At 39.4% G+C, this 23,021-nt stretch overlaps 2 protein-coding genes across 2 annotated transcripts; both read left to right on the top strand.

The window, feature by feature from the left end:
- Positions 1–1,864: 1,864 nt before the first annotated feature.
- On the top strand, positions 1,865–4,148 carry LOC142177051 (lignin-forming anionic peroxidase-like). Its single transcript, XM_075245512.1, has 2 exons — positions 1,865–2,051; positions 3,760–4,148. The coding sequence occupies exons 1-2, from the start codon at positions 1,865–1,867 to the stop codon at positions 4,146–4,148; spliced, it is 576 nt and encodes a 191-aa protein (XP_075101613.1).
- Positions 4,149–18,648: 14,500 nt separating this feature from the next.
- Positions 18,649–20,265, top strand: LOC142177492 (lignin-forming anionic peroxidase-like). The gene is made up of 4 exons (XM_075246397.1): positions 18,649–18,993; positions 19,100–19,291; positions 19,478–19,643; positions 19,755–20,265. The coding sequence occupies exons 1-4, from the start codon at positions 18,766–18,768 to the stop codon at positions 20,141–20,143; spliced, it is 975 nt and encodes a 324-aa protein (XP_075102498.1). The 5' UTR covers positions 18,649–18,765; the 3' UTR covers positions 20,144–20,265.
- Positions 20,266–23,021: the final 2,756 nt, after the last annotated feature.

Consider the following 23,021-nt stretch of genomic DNA (forward strand, 5'->3'; position numbering starts at 1 on the left):
TACAAGCAAGGATCATTTTGGGGCAAATACTCTAATTGCTTGTGACTATGAAGTCCATTCCACTCCTAAAGAACCTGGTTCATCGAAGAAGGTACCAGTGAGTAGCAAGGTGCGAGCCTTAGTGCAAGAAAGTGGGTCTAAGGATGCTGAGATTGAGAGGCTGAAGAAGAAATTGGCAGAGGTGGAGATTGAGAGAGATGCTCTCAGAACTGAGCTGGCAAGAGAAAAGGAGAAGAATGATGGCATTCTTCAATATATGTTGAAACTCCTCTAAGCCAAAAAACCAAGCACCTAGTCCTTCCTAGCCTTAAGCCTCCTAGCCTAGTGCAGATCAACCAGTGACCTAGTTCAAAATTTTTTTGTTGTTTTTGCTCATGTTTTCACTGTTTTTATTTCTTTTTATGCTTTGTAGTAGAATCTTATCAATCATCAATGAAATTCACTATCTTTTGCTCTAATTGTTTGTTTATATTTCTTTGATGGTTAAAATTCATAGCTTGATCTATGATGATTAACCCATGATTGCATTTGAAGTAGCCCCAGTGGCCATGAGTAAGTTTTAAAATCTGGTTATCTTACTTATTTATACAACTTTTCGATAATGCCAAAAGGGAAAAAAAGGTTGTGCTTTACACTTTGAACAATGATGTTTATAACCTAATGTACCTGGTCCTTGATGATAAGTGATTAAAAGAAAAAATATTTCTAACATTGTGTTGATGTTGAGCTAAGTTAAAACAGGGCCTAAGCTTATGAAAAGGACAGGGTTTGTCATCATCAAAAAGGGAGAATTTGTTGGCCCAAGTGAAGATTAGTTTTGAATATTGACAAAGGAAGCTCAGGCATGAATTATGTCCATCCCTTGTGTACATAGACACGGGCAGATTCGAGCATGTGGGATACACGTGAAGGAGATAAACTTAACTTGGTATAATTGATATCTTCTGATCGAAAAGTTTACATAATTGATAAGGAGAAGGACTCCTTATTCAAAGAGAACACTATCCAAGATTAGGGAAGAGTTAGAAGTTGAGATCAACTAGAACTATTCCACCAAGGAAGAGTAGCATTAGAACTCTAGTTATTTCCCATTCTACTAACTCTATATATTGCAGGATGTTCTCATTCTACGGTATGCACAAAAGCAGAAGTTAAACGTGAATTGAGAGCAAAATAGCAAGGCATTTTGCAAGCAATTCGTGTGTGATTCAAGTGTGCAAACCTGAAACTACATGAACCAGATAGAAGAACCAGTTCCAAGTGTCTGTCTTTTATTCTAGTTTGAATTGTAGTAGGTATTTTTATATTGTACTTTTCAGCTTTATCTAGAGAAAATTGTAATAGGTACTCAGAGTATTCAAGTTAGAGTTAACTTGAAGTTGTCGCAGCAGTTAGAGGTTGGTTGCCACAACGGGATTAGAGTTAATCTTAGGTTTACAAAAGTATTTTGTAAATACAGTTTTTTGGCTCAGTGATTTAGTGGAGAGTTTGGGAAAATCCTACTGAGAAGTAGATCGTGATTTTTTTCACCTTTTGAGTGAGGTATTTTTCACGTAAAATACTTGTGTTCTTTACTTTTTGCATTTACTATTTCAACAATAGTAGGTTAAGGAACACTTAGAAGAACCAGGTCCTTCCATAATCAGTTTAAGCAAAAAATTGGACACCACACAAATTACCCCCCTCCCCTCTTGTGTGGTATTGAAGTTAAAACATCAATTGGTATCAGAGCGGGTTATCCTTGAAGAGGCTAACACCTTAGGAGAAGATCAATATGAGTGCACCACCTAGAAACTGGGAAGGGCAATCCACTGCTAGGCCACCACTCTTCAACGGCCAGTACTACTCTTGGTGAAAAAATAGAATGAGAGACCACATCGTAGGAGAGGACTATGAGCTATGGGACATTGTTACTGATGGTCCTCTAGCTACCATGAAGAAAACTGCTGAAGTAGTAGATGTGCCAAAGACAAGAGCTGACTGCACTGCTGATGACTTGAGGAAATGGGAGAACAATGCTAAAGATAGGAAATGGCTTATTTGTGGACTTGGTCCAGACGAGTACAACAGAATTCAAAGTTGTACCACTGCTAAGGAAATTTGGAATACTTTGCAAGTGGCCCATGAAGGAACACCTCAAGTGAAGAGGTCAGAAGAACTTTACTATATTCTCAATATGAGAATTTCACCATGAAGGAAGGGAAAACCATCCAAGAGATGTATACAAGGTTCACCACATTGACAAATGAACTTAAGTCTCTTAGAAGGATTATTCTTGAAGAAGACAGAGTTGAGAAGATTTTGACAAGGGTTCTGCCAGTGACTTGGGAGAGCAAAATCACTGCCATTCAAGAATCAAAGAATATTGCCACTCTTAAGTTGGATGAGCTAATTGAAAATCTCACTGATTATGAACTTAGAAGGCAAACCATGAAGATGGATGTACCCAAGAAGAAAAGGAGCCTGGCACTCAGAATCACTGAATGTTCTGATCTAGAAGATGATGAAATGGCTATGATCACAAAGGACTTCAAGAAGTACCTAAGGAGAGGAAAGGGTCCTTCAAGAAGTGAAAACTACAACAAACCAAAGGTTCCTGAAAAGCAAACCAATGAGGGATGCTACAAGTGTGGGAAGACTGATCACCACATCAAGAACTGCCCTCAATAGGAAATTGAATGGAAGAAGGAAAGAGCTGAATGAAGAAACAGGAAGAAGGAACAGGTTTAACCCAAGAAGAACAAGGGATCAACAAAGGCTATAGTTGCTGCTTGGGGAGAAAGCTCAGATGATGAAGACGGAGATGAACAAGCACTTATGGCCATTGGAGAATCTGATGGGGAATCTGAGGTAAGTGTAATTCATCTCAAAGACAAGATTAAATTTTAGTCTAAAGAAAGGCTATCTGAGTTACTTATAGATTTAATTGATGAATCTGAGGATGCAAATAATGAAAAGGAACAGCTGTCTAAGGATTGTGTGATTTTGAAAGCAAAGTGTAAGAACTTGGAACTTAGGGTTAATGAGACTGTAAGTGAAAATGCTGTATTAAAGAACCAGGTTCATGCATTTGAATCAAATGTCCTAGAACATAGATCTTAAAACCTGAAACTGAAATTATGAACAAGTAAGAAGACGGTTGATTGCACACAACTCACTCTAGAAGAAAATGAAGGTAAACTAAAAGATGAGTTGTATAAGAAGGAATTTTGAAGGAGGATCTAGGCAAGGTTAAGCATGAACTAGAAAGAACTTGTAAATGGAACAGGTCTTTCGATGCACTTTCATGGCTACATGAACATCATAGTAGAAATAGAAGAGGACTTGGCTTTGGGAATCTGCCACCTAAATGGGATCCCAAAAGCAAGTACCTTACACTTCCTGAGAACAAGATTTGTACTCATTGTGGTAAAACAGGTCACTACAAAAGTAATGCACTGCAAAGGAAAAGGCAAGTCAAAAGAACAAAGAATTTGTTAAGGGAAAATAGGCTACCAAGTTGGGCTAAAAAGAATTTGATTCATCTTTTTGCCTATAGAAAGAGACCCCAACTAGTTTGGTTTCCTAAGACTAACCCCTGATTTTTTTTTGCAGGTCCAAGTGAAGGGGAGCAGCCAAATATGGTACATGGATAGTGACTGCTCAAAGCACATGACAGGAAGCAAGAACCAGTTCCTTTCACTTGAGGACCTCAAAGGAGGTAATGTCTCATTTTGAAATTAGGAAGTACTTCTAATGATTTAAACTTTGTGATTGTAGGAGCACATTCAATTGGCCAAGCACAATGTTTCTTTTTCCGCGATAGGATTTATGGCAATGGAACAGACATCGATGCTGGATTTGCTAGCACAAGAAGACGTCAATGTCCTAAAGAAGACCAAAATGGAAACCTAGCTCCAGTTGATTTGGTTACACCTAATCAATTGGATAACAATTATTTCAAGAACTTGAGGCAAAGAAAAGGTCTTCTTCAATCAGATCAAGTCCTTCTTAATGGTGGATCTACCGATAGTATTGTTTCTGAATATAGTAACAGTCCTCGCGCATTTGCCTCTGATTTTGCTGCTGCTATGATTAGAATGGGAGATATTAGTCCCCTAACTGGTCAAAATGGGATCATAAGAACTGTATGTGGCTCCCTAAATTGATCATTCAAAAGCCTATTACATGTGTTTTTGTTGCCAAGTGTATTTGTATTCATTTGATTCTTTAATTCCTTTATGTAATGTTTCAAGAATGAAATAAATTGTTTGTTATGCTTTAAGGAAATTAAGAGTTCTAACCCAATGTTTCACATGTAACTTAGCTCCATTGATTAAGTTAGAATATAGCCTAAATATCGAAACCACAAATGAGCTCCCTATCTCCTGGAATAATGAAAGAGAAAAACATTACTTTGTCATAATATTAAACAATTAATGATCGAGGAATAATACGTATTCGAGCCGTGAAAGCAGATAATAATATTTGTATTAGGATTGACTGTCTGCAGTAGATCCCTTGGGTGCGGCTTTTCTCGAGCTCTACATGAATGTTGGATACTTTTTGCTATATGCTAAGCACGTGAAAAAATAAAGCCCCCGTTTGAGCCTCTTGGCTGCAGTTATGCGGCGTTATTACTTATTTATTCTTATGCTTTTTCACGCTAGGAAGATTCATTGATTAAATATTTTATTTAGTACGTATTTTAGTGGTTGAATGTCATTTTCCAATAACATATATACATTTGGGCGTCACATAGAAAGTCAAAGGTGAAACATGCTTTAATATTATAATATAATATTATTTCACTCAAACTTTTATACGAAGAACTATTGAAATTTTTAGATAATCAAACACTTAAGTATTTTATGAAATCTCTTAATATGCATTAATTGATAATTTGATAAAAATAATACAGCAAACTGGTATGACAATACATAATGAAGAGTATATAATTCGGAATAGACTGCTAGCTGGAAAATGAAATCTTCTCCTAAAGTAGTATTTTAATGCCGTTGATAGTTGACCTTTGACACATCAATCTCATAATTTTATTCTTTGACTTTCTCGTTTATTCAGCCTTAAACTCGAATATAATGTTTAATTAGATATCAAATCATTGGAATGAAAGGTACTACCTCCACCGCTTTCCCAAAATAGAAAAGGATAAAAACAAAAAAGGCAATGTCAAAGACAATATGACGTATGACAATTAATTACCAAAAAGTATGTGTTTATATAAATAAGAGGAGGAAAAAAAAAAGAAATCTTTGAAAAGGCAGATTATTGGGGAAAAACAATTCTATTGGCTAAAACGGGCAAGAGTTGTTGTTGACTATTTGAATATATAATGTGAATTCTTTTGAAATAAAATAGATGTTGTTTTCTGTATAATCATTTCAAAGTCCAACCTATGTAGCGTGGCGTTCTATACAAGGTGTCTATATCCATGTTCTACCAACCAGTCTAATTTTGAAATTTAACCAAAGGAGAGCTGAAAGTACCAAAGCATATACCTTTCCTCACCCAAAGATTTGCAACGTTTTTAAGTAACTAGAGAGTTAATGTGTTTAATTTTTAGAGTCAAATATATTAATTTTTCCAAAATAGTTTATTTTTTAAAATCATAAGATTAATATAATTAAAAAAATTATACTTAAAAGTTTTTCACTTTGTCTTGAGCTGAGGGTTTACCAGAAGCAGACTCTCTACCTTTACCAGGTGGAATTAAGGTCTGCGTACACACTACCCTCCTCATACTCATTTGTAGAATTAAACTGAATTTATTATTATTATTTAATAGTTTCTAAAAAATGTTAAAATCATTATAAAAAAACATTATCTGAATTTTTTAAAGTAATGTCATCGTTCTTGTTCTTGGAAGAATATTACTAACAAATAACAATAATAAAATATAGTACAAACTTGCGGATCTTTTGAAAGACAGACCGCTATTGAGCACAAACTCAAAACAATACAAGCTCATAAGTTTAAAATTTTGACTTTTGTCTCTACGAATAAGAGCAAATTCTCATCTCTTAACATAGTGAATCAAAGTGCCTTGTTGTAGCGCCAATAGCATTACCAGGGCAGATCCACATAGGATCAACAGGGTTCACATGAATCCGATACGTTAAATAAATTTAGGATATTATACATATTATATTCTCTAAAATCTCGCATATATTATTTTGTTATAAAATAAATTTATATTAACGATATATGAAGTTAAGCTCCATGCACAATATTCTGCGGTGCTTGCTGGCTAGAGCTTCACTAGTTTTCTTATAAAAGTTTGGTTGTAATTCTATTATTATAACATGTTAAAGCATATTGATCTTTGACTTTCAACGTAATGCCCAAATCCATGTTGAAAATGACACTCAGCCAATACGATATGTACTAAATAAAATATTTAATTAATTAAGGAAGCTTCCTAGCGTGAAAAAACAAACACAATAATAACCAAGTATAATCTCACTAATGAGGTTTGGAGAGGATAATGTGTACGCAACCTTACCCCTATCCTGGGGTAGAGAGACTGTTTCCGATAGACCATCGGCTCCCTCCCTCCAAGAACTCCCCACATTATATTGCTCTTTGAATGACTCAAACTCACAACCTCTTAATTGAAAGTAGAGGGTGTTTACCACTACATCAACTCACTCTTGTCACGAAAGAGGAATAAGTAAATACGCGGCATTACTGCCAAGAGGATAGAAGAGGGCTTGTTTTCACGTGTTTAGATATATTTTGAAGAACTTTTAAAAAAAAAAAAAAATATATATATATATATATATATATATATATATATATATATATATATATATATATATATATTTAAAATAAGTGTTTTTGGAATGTTATTGGAATAAATAAGTGTTCCAAATTATTTAAAATAAAACATTTCTTAAAAAATTGTAAAAAAAAATTCAAATATCAGTTTCAAACAGAATGATTTATACTTTTTAAAAGACACTTGGTAATAAGAAAAGTTTAAATCAGATCGGTGCAAATTAGAAAAGGTCAAGGTGCTAAGCTGTCACAGTGTACGGATCTGTTTCACCTAACCAATACTTCTACCTTGGACAAGTTAGTCGTAAATAATTGTCACCACCCAATTTCCCCTCCGGGGTGACGTCGTGACGGCACCTAATCTCTACAACTAGGTAAGCCTAACATTTTACGGAATAATGAAATAAAAATATAAATTTAACCAACTATTCAAAAGTACACAACAAATCCCAAAACCCGGAACATCGTGAATCACAAACTACAGAAGGAAAAATCCAGTGTCTCTATACATCAGAGTCTAACAAGGAAAAAAACAGAAGATAATGGACATGAGAAAGTGTAGAAGGGGACTCCGAGGTCTGCGGACGCGGCAGATATACCTTGAAGTCTCCAAAGTTGTCCCGGCTCACTGATAGTGCGGCTGATAAGGTGCACCTGGATCTGCACACGAAAAACATGTGCAGAGAATAGCATGAGTACACCACAATCGGTACCCACTAAGTGCCAAGCCTAACCTCGGTCGAATAGTGACAAGATCAGGTCCGGGCCCTACTGGTAAATATATATAATAAAACAATATAAAGTGTAATGCCGCAATAAAATAAAGGCTGAAATTTAACAATAATGAAATCATAGAAAGTAACAACTCAGTACACAGAAACACAACAGGGGATCTCCCAAGATACCGTCTCGTAGTCCCAAACATAAATGAGCAGGGGGATCTCCCGGAATACCATTCCATAGTCCCAAACGTAAATGAGCAGGGTGATCTCCCGGAATATAGTTCCGTAGTCCCCAAAGTATATATTCAAGACAGGGGGATCTCCCGAAATACCGTTCCGTAGTCCCAAAGTAAATATGCAATACAGGGGGATCTCCCGGAATACCGTTCTGTAGTCCCAAAGTAAATATGCAGTACAGGGGGATCTCTCGGAATACCGTTCCATAGTCCCAAAGTAAATATGCGGCGCGAATGATAGAAATACAACTACATCATGAAATTCTTACAATTTGGACTAAGTACCAGTCAGGGAAGAAGCAGGAAATTCACTAAGTATGCTGCACATAATTCACGTAAACAATTAAGACACGTAGACATGTTGTGTTAGACTGAATATGATAGCTACACATATTGGAATAACTCAATTAAGAATGAAAATAGATTAGTACTCATTAAAATGGTATACTCAAAATAACAGGAAAACATGTTGCTACTTAGTAAGAAAAATCGGGTTTTACCACAACTAGCTCGTGTACGTACTCGTCACCTCACGTACACGGTGCTCACATATCACAATAGTTTCAAATCTTAAGGGGATTTCCCCCACACAAAGTTAAGCAAGCCACTAACCTCGAGTCAAGCTCAATTAATCGGTCATAATGCCTTTCCCACGAATATCCAGCTCCGAATGGCCCAAATCTAACCAAAAGCAATTACATATCATAAATACAATAATCATAAACTCATCTAATTAACGAAATCAACACTTTAACGAAAATTTCGAAATTAACTCAAAATCGCCCGTGGGACCCACTTCTCGGAATCAGGTAAAAGTCATAAAATACAAAAGCCTGTTCATTCACGAGTCTAACCATATCAAATTTACTAAAATCCGACACCAAATGGTCCTCCAAATTCACAAATCAAACTTCTAAATTCCTAACCTCCAATTCTCAATTTTCACCTTAAATACACACTAACTAGGTGAAAAAATACATGAGAAAGCAAGATTATTGATCAAAAATAAGCATAAGGGACTTAACTCAAGAAACCCTTCAAAAAGCTCTCAAAAAATTGCCAAACCTGAGCTCAAAATGTTGAAAATGAGCAAAAATTGCGAACACTTGCATTTAAGTGTTATGTCCCGAAATCTCGCACCTGCGGTCCATATCGCACCTGCGCCACCGCACCTACAGAATTTTCATCGCAGGTGCGGAAATGACTTAAGGGTATTGGGTCCGTATCTGCGAGCAATGGGCCGCACCTGCGCGCCCGCTCCTGCGAAATTTTTCCGCTTCTGCAATCCCTCACGCCCTGGCCCCTTCCGCTTCTGCGCTCCATCTTCCGCATCTGCGGATGCGCAGATTCGGTTATACCTCCGTACCTGTGACCTCTGGCCTTTTCCTTCCAAACCGCACCTGCGTCCCTGTGCTCGCTTCTGTGAGGCCGCACCTGCGGACTTCCCACCGCAGGTGCGAAAACACCAGAACCAGCAACTTCAAAATTCTTCTAAGTCCAAGCTTTCTCCCGTTAAGCACTCGAAACTCACCTGAGTCCCCCGGGACCTCGACCAAACATACCAACCAATCATAAAATACCAAACGAACTAAGTTGAGCCCTCAAATCACATTAACTAATGCTAAAATCACAAATCATTCTCCGATTCAAACTTAAAGAACTTGAAACTTCCAAATTCGACAACAGACGCCGAAACCAACCAACTCATGTCCGATTGACCCCAAATTTTGCACACAAGTATATTCAACATTACGGACCTATTTCAACTTCCGGGATCGGAATCCGACCCCGATATGAAAAATTCCACTACCGGTTCAAAACTCCAAAAATTCAATTCTCGCCAATTCAAGCCTAAATAAGCTACAGACCTCCAAAACACAATCCAGACACGCTCCTAAGTCCAAAATCACCTAACGGAGCTAACGGAATCGAAGAAACTCCATTCTGGAGTCATCTTCATACAGTTCCGACTACGGTCCAAATTCTAAAGCTTAAGCTCTCATTTAGGGACTAAGTGTCCTAAAACACTCCTAATCTCAAAACCAATTATCCCGGCAAGTCACAGTGGCAGAAATAGATATGGGGAAAGCAGTTAATAGGGGTTCGGGGCTCTAACTCTCAAAATGACCGGCCGGGTCGTTACATCCTCCCCCTCTTAAAACAATCATTTGTCCTCGAACGAGCATAGAGACATACCTGAAGTGGTGAAAATATGAGGATAAAGGCTGCGCATATCCTGCTCGGTCTCCCAAGTCGCCTCCTCGACCGGTTGTCCCCTCCAATAAACCTTCACAGAAGCAATGTTCTTTGATCTTAGCTTTCTGACCTGCCTGTCTAAAATAGCCACTCGCTCCTCAACATAGGATAGATCCTTGTCCAATTAAACTGAGCTGAAATCCAACACATGGGACGGATTGCCGTGATACTTTCGGAGCATAGAAACATGGAATACAGGATGAACTCCTACTAGACTAGGAGGCAAGGCAAGCTTATAAGCAACCTTCCCAACTCGACGCAACACCTCAAATGGACCAATGAACCTTGGGCTCAGCTTGCCCTTCTTTCCAAACCTCATAACGCCCTTCATAGGCGAAACCCGGAGCAAGACTCGTTCACCAACCATGAATGCAACATCACGAACCTTCCGGTCCGAATAACTCTTCTGTATGGACTGGGCTGCGTGAAGTCTATCCTGAATCAACTTAACCTTCTCCAAGGCATCCTGAACCAAGTCCGTACCCAATAATCTGGCCTCACCGGGCTCGAACCAACCCACTGGGGACCGACACCACCTACGGTACAGAGCCTCATTCGGTGCCATCTGAATGCCGGACTGATAACTGTTGTTGTAAGAAAACTCCGCAAGTGGAAAGAAATGATCCCAAGCACCCCCAAAATCTATCACACGAGCGCAGAGCATATCCTCCAGTATCTGAATAGTGCGCTCGGACTGTCTGTCCGTCTGAGGGTGAAATGATATGCTCAACTCAACCCGAGTACCCAACTCATATTGTACAGCTCTCCAGAACCGTGATGTAAACTGCGTACCCCGGTCAGAGATAATAGATACCAGTACGCCATGAAGCCTGACGATCTCTCAGATGTAGATTCGAGCTAGCTACTCGGAAGAATAGGTAGTCATCATAGGAAAGAATTGAGCCGATTTGGTAAGCCTATCCACAATCACCCAAACTGCATCAAACCTCCGCTAAGTCCGTGGGAGTCCAACAACAAAATTCATAGTGATTCGCTCTCATTTCCACTTCGGAATCTCTAACTTCTGAAGCAATCCACCTGGTCGTTGATGCTCATATTTTACCTGTTGGCAATTCAGACATCGAGCCACATACTCTACTATGTCCTTCTTCATTCTCCTTCACCAGTAATGTTGTCTCATGTCCTGATACATCTTTGTGGCACCTGGATGAATAAAGTACCGCGAACTGTGAGCCTCCTAGAGAATCAACTCACGCAACCCATCTACATTGGGCATACATAGCCTGCCATGCATCCTCAATGCACCATCATATCCAATAGTGACCTCTTTAGCATCACCGTGTTGGACCGTGTCCTTAAGGACAAGTAGATGGAGGTCATCATACTGATGCTCCCTAATACGATCATAAAGAGAAGACCGAGAGACCACACAAGCCAATGCTCGACTCGGCTCAGAAATATCCAATCTCACAAACTAGCTTGCTAAGGCCTGAACATCCAACGCCAATGGCCTCTCTGCTGCTGGTAAATATGCTAAACTCCCCAAACTCTCTGCCCGGCGACTCAAAGCATCAGCCACCACATTGGCCTTCCCAGGGTGGTACAAAATAATGATATCACAATCCTTAAGTAGCTCCAACCACCTACGCTGACGTAAGTTAAGATCTTTCTGCTTAAACAGATGCTGTAAACTCGGATAATCGGTGTAAATCTCACAAGGAAGACCGTACAAATAATGCCGCCATATCTTCAAGTCATGAACAATAGCTGCTAACTCAAGATCATGGACAGGATAGTTCTTTTCGTGCACCTTCAGTTGTCTGGATGCGTAGGCAATCACCCTACCGTCTTGCATCAACACCGCACCGAGAGCAATCCGCGATGCATCACAATATACAGTATAAGACCCTGAACCTATAGGTAATACCAATACTGGGGTTGTAGTCAAAGATGTCTTAACCTTCTGAAAGCTCCCCTCACATTCCTCTGTCCATCTAAACAGAGCACCCTTCTGGGTCAGCCTGGTCATAGGTGCTGCAATAGATGAGAATCCCTCTACAAAGCGACAGTAATACCCTGCCAAACCAAGAAAACTCTGGATCTCTGTAGCTGAGGATGGTCTGGGCCAACTCTGTACTGCTTCAATCTTCTTTGGATCCACCTGGATACCCTCACTCGATACTATATGACCCCAAGAATGCCACTGAGTCTAGCCAAAACTCACACTTTAAAAATTTGGCATATAACTTATTTTCTCTCAAAGACTGGAGCACAGTCCTCAGGTGCTGCTCATGATCTTCTCTAGTTCGGGAGTATACCAGAATGTCGTCAATAAACACAATGATGAATGAGTCAAGATAAGTCCGGAACACACTGTGTATCAAGTGCATAAAAGTTGTTGGGGCATTGGTCAGTCCAAAAGACATAACAAGAAACTGATAGTGACCATATCTGGTCCTGAAAGCAGTCTTCGGGATATCTGGCTCCCGAATCTTCAACTGATGATAACCTGAACATAAGTTAATCTTGGAAAATACTCTGGCACCCTGTAACTGATCAAATAAGTCATCTATACGAGGCAATGGATACCTGTTCTTCACTGTGACTTTGTTCAACTGGCGGTAATCAATACATATCCGCATAGAACCATCCTTTTTCTTCACAAATAAGATAAGAGCACCCCAAGGTGACACAAATAAGATAGAACCATCCTTCTTCTTGTAACTGCTCATTCAACTCCTTTAATTCAGGAGGAGCCATACGATATGGAGGAATAGAGATGAGATGAGTGCCCGGCAATAAATCAATGCCAAAATCAATATCTCTGTCGGGCTGCATGCCCGGAAGATCAGTTGGAAACACATCTGGAAAGTCCCTCACTACTGGAACTGAATCCACTGTAGGGGTATCAATACTGAAATCTCTCACATAAGTTAGATACGCGTCACACCCCTTCTCAACCATTCGTTGAGCTTTGAGAAATGAAATAACTCTGGTGGGAGTATACTCTAAGGTACCTCTCCACTCTAACCGCGGTAAACCTGGCATAGCCATCGTCATGGTTTTAACATGACAATCAAGAATAGCATAATGGGGCGACAACCAGCCCATGCCCAAAATAATATCAAAGTTCACCATGCTGAGCAATAATATATTGGCTCTGGTCTCCAAACTACTAAGAGCAATCAAACATGACCGATACATGCGGTCCACAACAAGAGAATCCCCCACAGGAGTAGACACATAAATAAGGAAACTCAAAGAATCCCGAGATACACCCAAATACGGGGCAAAATAAGAGGACACATAAGAATATGTAGACCCTGGGTCAAATAATACCGACGCATCTCTGTGACAGACCGGAACAATACCTGTAATTGCAGAATCAGAAGTAACTGCATTTGTACGAGCAGGAAGTGCATAATATCTGGCCTGGCCTCCCCCTCTAGGGCGACCTCTACCTCCCCAGTCTCCACCTCGACCTGGTTAAGCAGGTGGGGTGGCAACTGGTGCTATAATCATAGCCTGAGGACCCGGTGGAGCACGCTGTGGCTGAAAAGTCTGTGGAGGTGCACCCCTCATAATCCTGGGGCAATCCCTCACCATGTGGCGAGTGTCGCCACACTCAAAACAAGCTCTGGGAGGGCGTGGCTGTTGTGACTGGCTCGGGCCAGGTCTGCTGGACTGGCTGCTAGGAACACCCCGTGCAGGAGGCACACTAGATACCAGCGGTGCATAATAAGGCTCATGTGGTCTAGAAGGAGCTGGAACACCGCTGGAGGCTGGAAGAGCTGAATGAACGGGACGACTCACATAACCCCTATCATGGCCAGCTACTGGGCACGAGCTCCAGAATAATAACAGTCTCTCGAGACCTCCTGGCCTCTCTCTCCTCTCTATCCCAGGCAAGCATGCCCTCTAATCTCCTGACAATACTCACAACTTGCTGATAAGAAATATCTATCTCCAACTCCCTGGCCATACTAATCTGGATGCTGGGATGGAGTCCCTCAATAAACCGTTGAACCCTCTCTCGAACTGTGGCAATCAAGGCCGGTGCATGTCGGGCCAAATCACTTAAATAGACTACATACTCTGACACAGTCATAGATCCCTAGCGCAGCTGCTCAAACTCTGCACGCCATGAGTCCCTGAGGCTCTGAGGGACATACTCTCTCAAAAATATGTCCGAGAACTGAGTCCATGTAAGTGAAGCTGCCTCAACCGGACTACTAAACTCGTAAGCACGCCACCACTGATAGGCTACACGTCTAAGCTGGAATGTAGTAAAAGAAACCCCACTCGTCTCCGCTATGCCCATAGTACGGAGAATACGATGACACTCCTCTAGAAAACCCTGAGCATTATCTGTAGCCAATCCGCTGAAGGTAGATGGGTGGTACTTCTTGTACCTCTCAAGTCTGAGCTCCTCCTCCTCAGAAGCTCCTGCCCTAACCTCGGGCTGAGTTGGAGCTACCGGTTGCATTGGTACAATCTCTGGAACCTAGTCGACCTGAAACCGCTGCTCTGGAGTACCGACGACGGGAGTTTGTGCTCCTCCCTCGGCTTGAGATGTGGCAGGAGCAAGTGGAATCAATCCAGCCTGAGCTAAGGTGCTGAACATGCTCAGAAACTGGGCTAGAGTCTCATGGAGGGCTGGTGCAGGAACATGTATCTCAGGTGTCTGCCCTCCAGCTTGAACTACTGGGGGCTCCTCTGTAGCATCTCGTGCGGGTGCTCTGGCTGTACCACGTGGACGTCCTCGGCCTCTACCCCGGCCCCGACCTTTCGCGGTTCTAACAGGGGGTGCGGGTGCCTGGTCATCGGATCCGCTTGTACGTGTCCTCACCATCTGTGAGAGAATAGAATACAGAAGTTTAGAATCTTTGAACTCAACAATTATCGCACGACAAGGAATCAAAGTAGTAAAATTTTTCTAACAGTTCCATAGCCTCCCGAAGATAAGTACAGACGTCTCCGTACCGATCCGCGAGACTCTAATAAACCGGTTTATGACTCACGACACCTAGGAACCTAGAGCTCTGAGACCCAATTTCCCCTCCGTGTGACGTCGTGACGGCACCTAGTCTCTAAAACTAGGTAAGCCTAACATTTTACGGAATAATGAAATAAAAATATAAATTTAACCAACTATTCAAAAGTACACAACAAATTCCAAAACTCGGAACATCATGAATCACAAACTAAAGAAGGAAAAATCTAGTGTCTCTATACATCAGAGTCTAACAAGGAAAAATACAGAAGATAATGGACATGAGAAAGAGTAGAAGGGGACTCTGAGGCCTGCGGACGCGGAAGATATACGTTGAAGTCTCCAAAGTTATCCCGGCTCACTGATAGTGCGGCTGATAAGGTGCACCTGGATCTGCACACGAAAATCATGTGTAGAGAGTAGAATGAGTACACCACAATCGGTACCCAGTAAGTGCCAAGCCTAACCTCAGTCGAGTAGTGATGAGGTCAGGTCCGGGCCCTACTGGTAAATATATATAATAAAATAATATAAAGTGTAATACCGCAATAAAATAAAGGCTGAAATTTAACAACAATGAAATCATAGAAGGTAATAGCTCAGTACACAGAAACACAACAGGGGATCTCCCAAGATATCGTCTCGTAGTCCCAAACGTAAATGATCAGGGTGATCTCCCGGAATATAGTTCCGTAGTCCCCAAAGTATATATTCAAGACAAGGGGATCTCCCGAAATACCGTTCCGTAGTCCCAAAGTAAATATGCAATACAGGGGGATCTCCCGGAATACCGTTCCGTAGTCCCAAAGTAAATATGTAGTACAGGGGATCTCCCGGAATACCGTTCCATAGTCCCAAAGTAAATATGCAGCGCGAATGATAGAAATACAACTACATCACAAAATTCTTACAATTTCGACTAAGTACCAGTCAGGGAAGAAGCAGGAAATTCACTAAGCATGTTACACATAATTCACGTAAACAATTAAGACACGTAGACATGTTGTATTAGACTAAACATGATAGCTACACATATTGGAATAACTCAATTAAGAATGAAAATAGATTAGTACTCATTAAAATGGTATAACTCAAAATAACAGGAAAACATGTTGCTACTTAGTAAGAAAAATCAGATTTTACCACAACTAGCTCGTGTACGTACTCGTCACCTCACGTACACGGCGCTCACATATCACAATAGTTCCAAATCTTAAGGGGATTTCCCCCACACAAAGTTAAGCAAGCCACTAACCTCGAGTCAAGCTTAATTAATCGGTCATAATGCCTTTCCCACGAATACCCGGCTCCGAATGGCCCAAATCTAGCTAAAAGCAATTACATATCATAAATACAACAATAATAAACTCATCTAATTAATGAAATCAACACTTTAACAAAAATTTCGAAATTAACTCAAAATCGCCCATGGGGCCCACTTCTCGGAATCGGATAAAAGTTGTAAAATACGAAAGCCCGTTCACTCATGAGTCTAACCATATTAAATTTACTAAAATTCGATACCAAATTGTCCTCCAAATCCACAAATCATACTTCTAAATCCCTAACTTCCAATTCCCAATTTTCACCTTAAATACACACTAACTAGATAAAAAAATACATGGGGAAGCAAGATTATTGATCAAAAATAATCACAAGGGACTTACCTCAAGAAACCCCTCAAAAAGCTCTCAAGAAATAGCCAAACCCGAGCTCAAAATGTTGAAAATGAGCAAAAATCGCGAACACTTGCATTTAAGTGTTCTGTCCAGAAATCTCGCACCTCCGGTCCATAGTCACACCTGCGACACCGCACCTGCGGAATTTCCATCGCAGGTGCGGAAATGACTTAAAAATATTGGGTCCGCACCTGCGCGCCCGCTCCTGCGAAAGTTTTTCGCTTCTGTGAGGCCGCACCTGCGGACTTCCCACCGTAGGTGCGAAAACACCAGAACCAGCAACTTCAAAATTCTTCTAAGTCCAAGCTTTCACCCGTTAAGCACCCGAAACTCACCCGAGGCTCCCGGGACCTCGACCAAACACACCAACCAATCATAAAATACCATACGAACTAAGTCGAGCCCTCAAATCATATCAACTAATGCTAAAATCACAAATCATCCTCCCATTCAAATTTAAAGAACTTGAAACTTTCAAATTCAACAACAGATGCCGAAACCAACCAACCCACGTCCGATTGATCCCAAATTTTGCACACAAGTCATATTCAATATTATGGACCTATTCCAACTTTCGAAATTGGAATCCGACTCCGATATCAAAAATTCCACTACCGGTCCAAAACTCCAAAAATTCGATTCTCGCCAATTCAAGCCTAAATAAGCTACAGACCTCCAAAATACAATCCGGACACGCTTTTAAGTCTAAAATTACCTAACGGAGCTAACAGAACCTACAGAAATCCATTCCGGAGTCGTCTTCACACAGTTCCGACTACGGTCCAAATCCTAAGGCTTAAGCTCTTATTTAGGGACTAAGTGTCCCAAAACACTCCGAAACTCAAAATCTATCATCCCGAGAAGTCACAGTAGCATAAATAGATATGGGAAAAGCAGTTAATAGGGGTTCGGGGCTCTAACTCTCAAAACGACCGGCCGGATCGTTACAATAATATTCTAATATATAATTCATTCTCTTACACTTAAAAATGGCAATACTGGAATTTTGATTGGTGGTCCCTTGACATTTGACATTTTCCACCTTGTCTTTCAAATGTATCTTATATTATGTATTTGAGTAATGTATATGTTATTAGTCACAACCGAGAACTCTTCGAAATATTATTAATTTATATTTTTGTATCTAATTTATGGTCAATAATACAACAACAACAACAACAACAACAACAACAACAACAACAACAACAATCCAGTAGAATCTCATTAGTGGGATCTGAGTTGGGTAGAGTGTACCCAAACCTTACCCCTAACCCGAAGGGATAGAGAGGTCTTTTCTGGGAGACCCTCGGCTTAGAGACAATAGATTTGTAACAACAACAGAAACCAGAAAAATAGTATCAGCATCGTAAAATACAGCAAATAAATGGAAAGGCCAAAATGTGAAAGACACAAAAAAATGTGAAACACAATAAAAATCACTAGCAGTCCTAGACAAAACACTATCAGATTAGCCGGCGCAGCAAGGAGAAACGCTCGACTACTCCCTAACCTACAACCCTAATGCTTGACCTTCACACCTTCCTATCAAAGGCCATGTCCTCAGAAATATGCTCCAACATTTAAGAAGTCAGCTAATTAAGCCAAACGGCCTCAAAATTGACAACTAGAAATTAAACAAAACAATCTAATAATAGTGTGAAAATATCACTAATTAGCTATGTTAATCATATATACCTTTGGAACATAATGTACTTCTTATTCAGAGTATTATTGTTACTTTTAGAACTAAACAAAAGGTCTCTATAACTATAATATATTATTATGGAGCTTATTTGAATTAATCATCTAAAAACTAAAAGATGTTGAAATAACAAAAGTAGAAAGCTTCGTACTATTTGATGTAACCAAAGAACAAGTCAAATTATATAGGAGACAAAAGCTAGAAATAACGCGGATATTATATTGGCAGCCAATAGTGGTCCACTAGCCTCAAGTATTATATTGGCAGCCAATAGTGGTCCACTAGCCTCAAAATTAAGTGTTTACTTTTGCCTATAAATATTTCATTGCCACATTCTCTCTTCTATCACCTTCACAGCTTCCAATCACAAAGCTAATTTATAAGCTTCTATTCTTAGTTTCTTGACATCATATCACCAATACATTGCAATATTTTCAAAATGATTAGTATTTCAAACAACGCTTTTGCAGCCATTGCTGCTATGTTTTCTCTTCTCTTTATATTCTCAAGCATGCAATGCCATGCACAACTTTCTTCCACATTCTATGATGGCACTTGCCCTAATGCTCTCAACACCATTCGTACAAGCGTTAGACAAGCAGTGTCACGTGAACGTCGTATGGCTGCATCTCTCATTCGCCTTCATTTCCATGATTGCTTTGTTCAGGTTGGTTAAATACACATTAATTAGTAGTATATATGTATCTCTATTTACTTCAAGTTGAAATTATTAACTTGATTACAATTGTACTAACTTGTGGTTTTAACTATAGGGTTGTGATGCTTCTATCTTACTTGATGAGACCCCTACAATTGTTAGTGAGAAAACTGCATTGCCAAATCTTGGATCAGCTAGAGGCTATGGTATTATAGAAGATGCCAAAAGAGAGCTTGAAAAAACATGTCCAGGAATTGTATCATGTGCAGATATACTTGCCGTTGCCGCTAGAGATGCATCAACTCTAGTAAGTATCCGTAGTTTGATTTTTATTTTCTTCACATTATAATCAAATCTTTCTATAACAGCCATGTTTATTCTGATATTTTGTGAATGTTATAGAGAAAACTTGGGTTTTATAGTGAATGGTTGTTATAAAGAAGTCTGACTGTATATCAAACTAACCAACATTATGTTAATAACTTGCAATTAGGTTGGAGGTCCAACATGGGCAGTGAAACTCGGAAGAAGAGATTCAACAACTGCTAGTCATACACTTGCTGAAACTGATCTCCCTGGTCCATTTGATCCTCTTAATAGGCTTATTTCTAGCTTTGCAAGCAAAGGCCTTAGCACAAGGGATATGGTTGCTTTATCAGGTAAAAATTAATCAAGTTATTATTAAACATATATAGAATTTTTATCATGCATATACTTGTACAGATAATAATTAAGAAGTACTTCTAATGATTTAAACTTTCTAATTATAGGAGCACATTCAATTGGCCAAGCACAATGTTTCCTTTTCCGCGATAGGATTTATGGCAATGGAACAGACATTGATGCTGGATTTGCTAGCACAAGAAGACGTCAATGTCCTAAAGAAGACCAAAATGGAAACCTAGCTCCACTTGATTTGGTTACACCTAATCAATTGGATAACAATTATTTCAAGAACTTGAGGCAAAGAAAAGGTCTTCTTCAATCAGATCAAGTCCTTCTTAGTGGTGGATCTACCGATAGTATTGTTTCTGAATATAGTAACAGTCCTCGCGCATTTGCCTCTGATTTTGCTGCTGCTATGATTAGAATGGGAGATATTAGTCCCATAACTGGTCAAAATGGGATCATAAGAACTGTCTGCGGCTCCCTAAATTGATCATTCAAAAGCCTATTACATGTATTTTTGTTGCCAAATGTATTTGTATTCATTTGATTCTTTAATTCTCTATGTAATGTTTCAAGAATGAAATAAATTGTTTGTTATGCTTTAAGAAAATTAAGAGTTCTAACCCAATGTTTCACATGTAACTTAGCTCCATTGATTAGGTTAGAATATAGCCTAAATATTGAAACCACAAATGAGCTCCCTATCTCCTGGAATAATGAAAGAGAAAAATATTACTTTGTCATAATATTAAACAATTAATGATTGAGGAGTAACTAAACTTCATGGCATCTGAACATTAAAATACCTCTTTTTGGTAATTTTATTTTACTCGTATTTCTATATCAAACTACGCAGGGCAAATAGGAAGTAAAAATCGAGGCTGCATAATATATAATATATTGATATAATTAAGTACCTTCTAAGACCCAAAAAAATAATTTAAGCATAAATTAAGGATCATTTTCTAGTTTATCTTTTAGGTAACATTAATTAAGCATCAATTTCATGTGGGGGTGTCAAATGGGCCGGTTGAGCCAATTTTAGTGGGTCAAAATGAGTTGAATGCATACGTGGGTGGGTCAATGACCTGCATAAAAACTCCTTGGCTTGAAATGAGCTGGGTCAAGATGAACTGTAATTTGCATCATAGCCCAACCCGCCCAACTTTTATTAAACTTTAAATAATATATGTTATTTTCTTATGAATGTTATAATTATTAAATAAGATTTTTTTTTCTTTTTGTTATGGTCATATATAACATATCGAACAAAAAAGAATTATTTCTAAAATAACTTGGTAAAGTTACTCATGGATCGGCGCATCTTTATATGAGTTGAGATGGATTGAGTCAAGATGGGGTGAGTTCAATAAATGTGTTACCACTTAGCAGAGTCCTGTATTTTTAATAAACTATCGCTACCCCCTGGTATGTGCCGCTTTCCTAATCAAACGATATGAGAGCACCCATTCTCCCGAAGTTACGGGATTATTTTGCTGAGTTCTTTCGACATGGTTCACTCAAGCGCCCTGATCACCTATGTCAGTTTGGAGTAGGGTCAGTTCAATGGGAGGATCGCCCCCCAATTCGAATGATTGGGTTAATAACCAGCCCAACATTGGGGGCCTAGTTTCGTGATTAATAAAAAATGAATGCATCTATAGTACTAAGAAGAGGACACATCCTTGCTTTGCTTCCTACATGCCATTTCTTCAACGACAAATGGCCAAATATACCTATGTACTATGAAAATTTTTTTAATATACCCTTCGTTATATTATGGGTCTAAATATATCATTGCTGTAATACTATTGGTTCAAATATACCCCTTCTGTTAAGTTTATCCAAAGTGGACATCCAATCCTACGTGACACTGACATTTGATAAGGTGGATGCCACATGGCATGCCACTTCAGTGCCCATAATTCATATAAAAGACTAAAATTTGAAATACAATATTTTTCATGGTAGCGGTAATGGTGAAAATAGTGGTGGAGGGGAAGAAAGTTTTAGTAGTAGAAAAAACATAGAAGGGAGGGAAACAATGGTTAGGGGCGCTAAGGTGGCAAGCCATGTGGCATCCACCTCATCAAATGTCAGTGTCACGTATTATTGGATGTCCACTTTGGACAAATTTAACGAAAAAGGGATATATTTGAATCAATAGTATAACGACAGTAATATATTTGGACTCAAATTATTTTATGTTTGATAATTTCACACCCTTGTTTTCTTGCCTTCTATGTGAGAATGGATCTATTTGGCACATGAGTCGTCAGTGTGGTTATGAAGTGTAATGAGGGCACGGGATGTCAAATGTTAGGGTTCAGGTATTGAGACCCGTGAGTTGTGAATAGTATGAGGTTCGGTACCTCGTGGAATTTATTGACTAAAAACTTGGTGTGAAAGTGGTTGTTTTTCATCTAGTTTCTACCTGCCCTTCTTTTAGTTGTGTCCATCGGATTTAGGCTGTGTTTCCGTTCGTTTTTCTATGTCATTATTATGGTGTTCCGCTGATAGTTTTTGTATCCCTTTCTTACTAAAATTTACCATATTAATTGCCACTTCGCGTAGTCTTTATGTAGATATAATACTATGTTGTTTCTATACTTATACTTGTTCAGGATATTTAGTCCAGTAGGTGTCTTGACTGTTTCTCGTTACTACTCCACTGAGGTAAGTCTTGATACTTGCTGGGTACCGCTGTGGTGTACTCATATTACACTTCTGCATATTTTTGTGCAGATCCAGGTATTTCGAAGTCAGTTGATCATTAGCTAGCTGTGCGGATTGTTGATGTGGAAACTTAAGGTAAACTTGCTGCTGCGTTCACAGAATTCAGAGTTACCTTCCTATTTTGTATTCATACTGTTTTACCTATTTCCAAACAGTTATATTTAGAAATTTATAGCAAACTTTATAGAGCTTATGACTTGTACTACCGGTTTTGGAAATTGTAAATTTTATAGAGATTTCTATTTCAGAAATTGTTAGATGTTATTTAATTATTGTTATTATTCAGTAAATATTAGGCTTACCTAGTTCCTAAGACTAGGTGCTATCACGATACCCAACGGAGGAAAAAATTAGGTCGTGACAAGTCGGTATCAGAGTTCTAGGTTCATAGGTGCTACGAGTCATAAGCGAGTTTAGTAGAGTCTTGCGGATTGGTACGGAGACGTCTGTACTTATCTTCGAAAGGCTACGGAACTATTAGGACAGTTTCACTTCCTTCATTCCTATTGTGCGAGTTTATTAATCTCGAAGTTTGAAGCTTTTATCATTCCATTCTCTCACAGATGGTGAGGACACGAGCTGCAGTTGCTGATAACGCTGCCCCCAGAGCAGATGCCGCTAGGGGCAGGGGC

This window comes from Nicotiana tabacum, chromosome 23, assembly GCF_000715075.1.
Source record: "Nicotiana tabacum cultivar K326 chromosome 23, ASM71507v2, whole genome shotgun sequence".
Classification (NCBI taxonomy): Eukaryota; Viridiplantae; Streptophyta; class Magnoliopsida; order Solanales; family Solanaceae; genus Nicotiana; species Nicotiana tabacum.

What these genes read in the sequence shown, in the direction of transcription:
- LOC142177051 (XM_075245512.1), top strand. Translation starts at nt 1,865, where the DNA reads ATGAGAGACCACATCGTAGGAGAGGACTATGAGCTATGGGACATTGTT. An exon ending in ATGGCTTATTTGTGGACTTG is followed by an intron (nt 2,052 to 3,759) that starts GTCCAGACGAGT and finishes TTGTGATTGTAG; the next exon opens with GAGCACATTCAATTGGCCAA.
- LOC142177492 (XM_075246397.1), top strand. Translation starts at nt 18,766, where the DNA reads ATGATTAGTATTTCAAACAACGCTTTTGCAGCCATTGCTGCTATGTTT. An exon ending in TCCATGATTGCTTTGTTCAG is followed by an intron (nt 18,994 to 19,099) that starts GTTGGTTAAATA and finishes TTTTAACTATAG; the next exon opens with GGTTGTGATGCTTCTATCTT. An exon ending in GGATATGGTTGCTTTATCAG is followed by an intron (nt 19,644 to 19,754) that starts GTAAAAATTAAT and finishes TTCTAATTATAG; the next exon opens with GAGCACATTCAATTGGCCAA.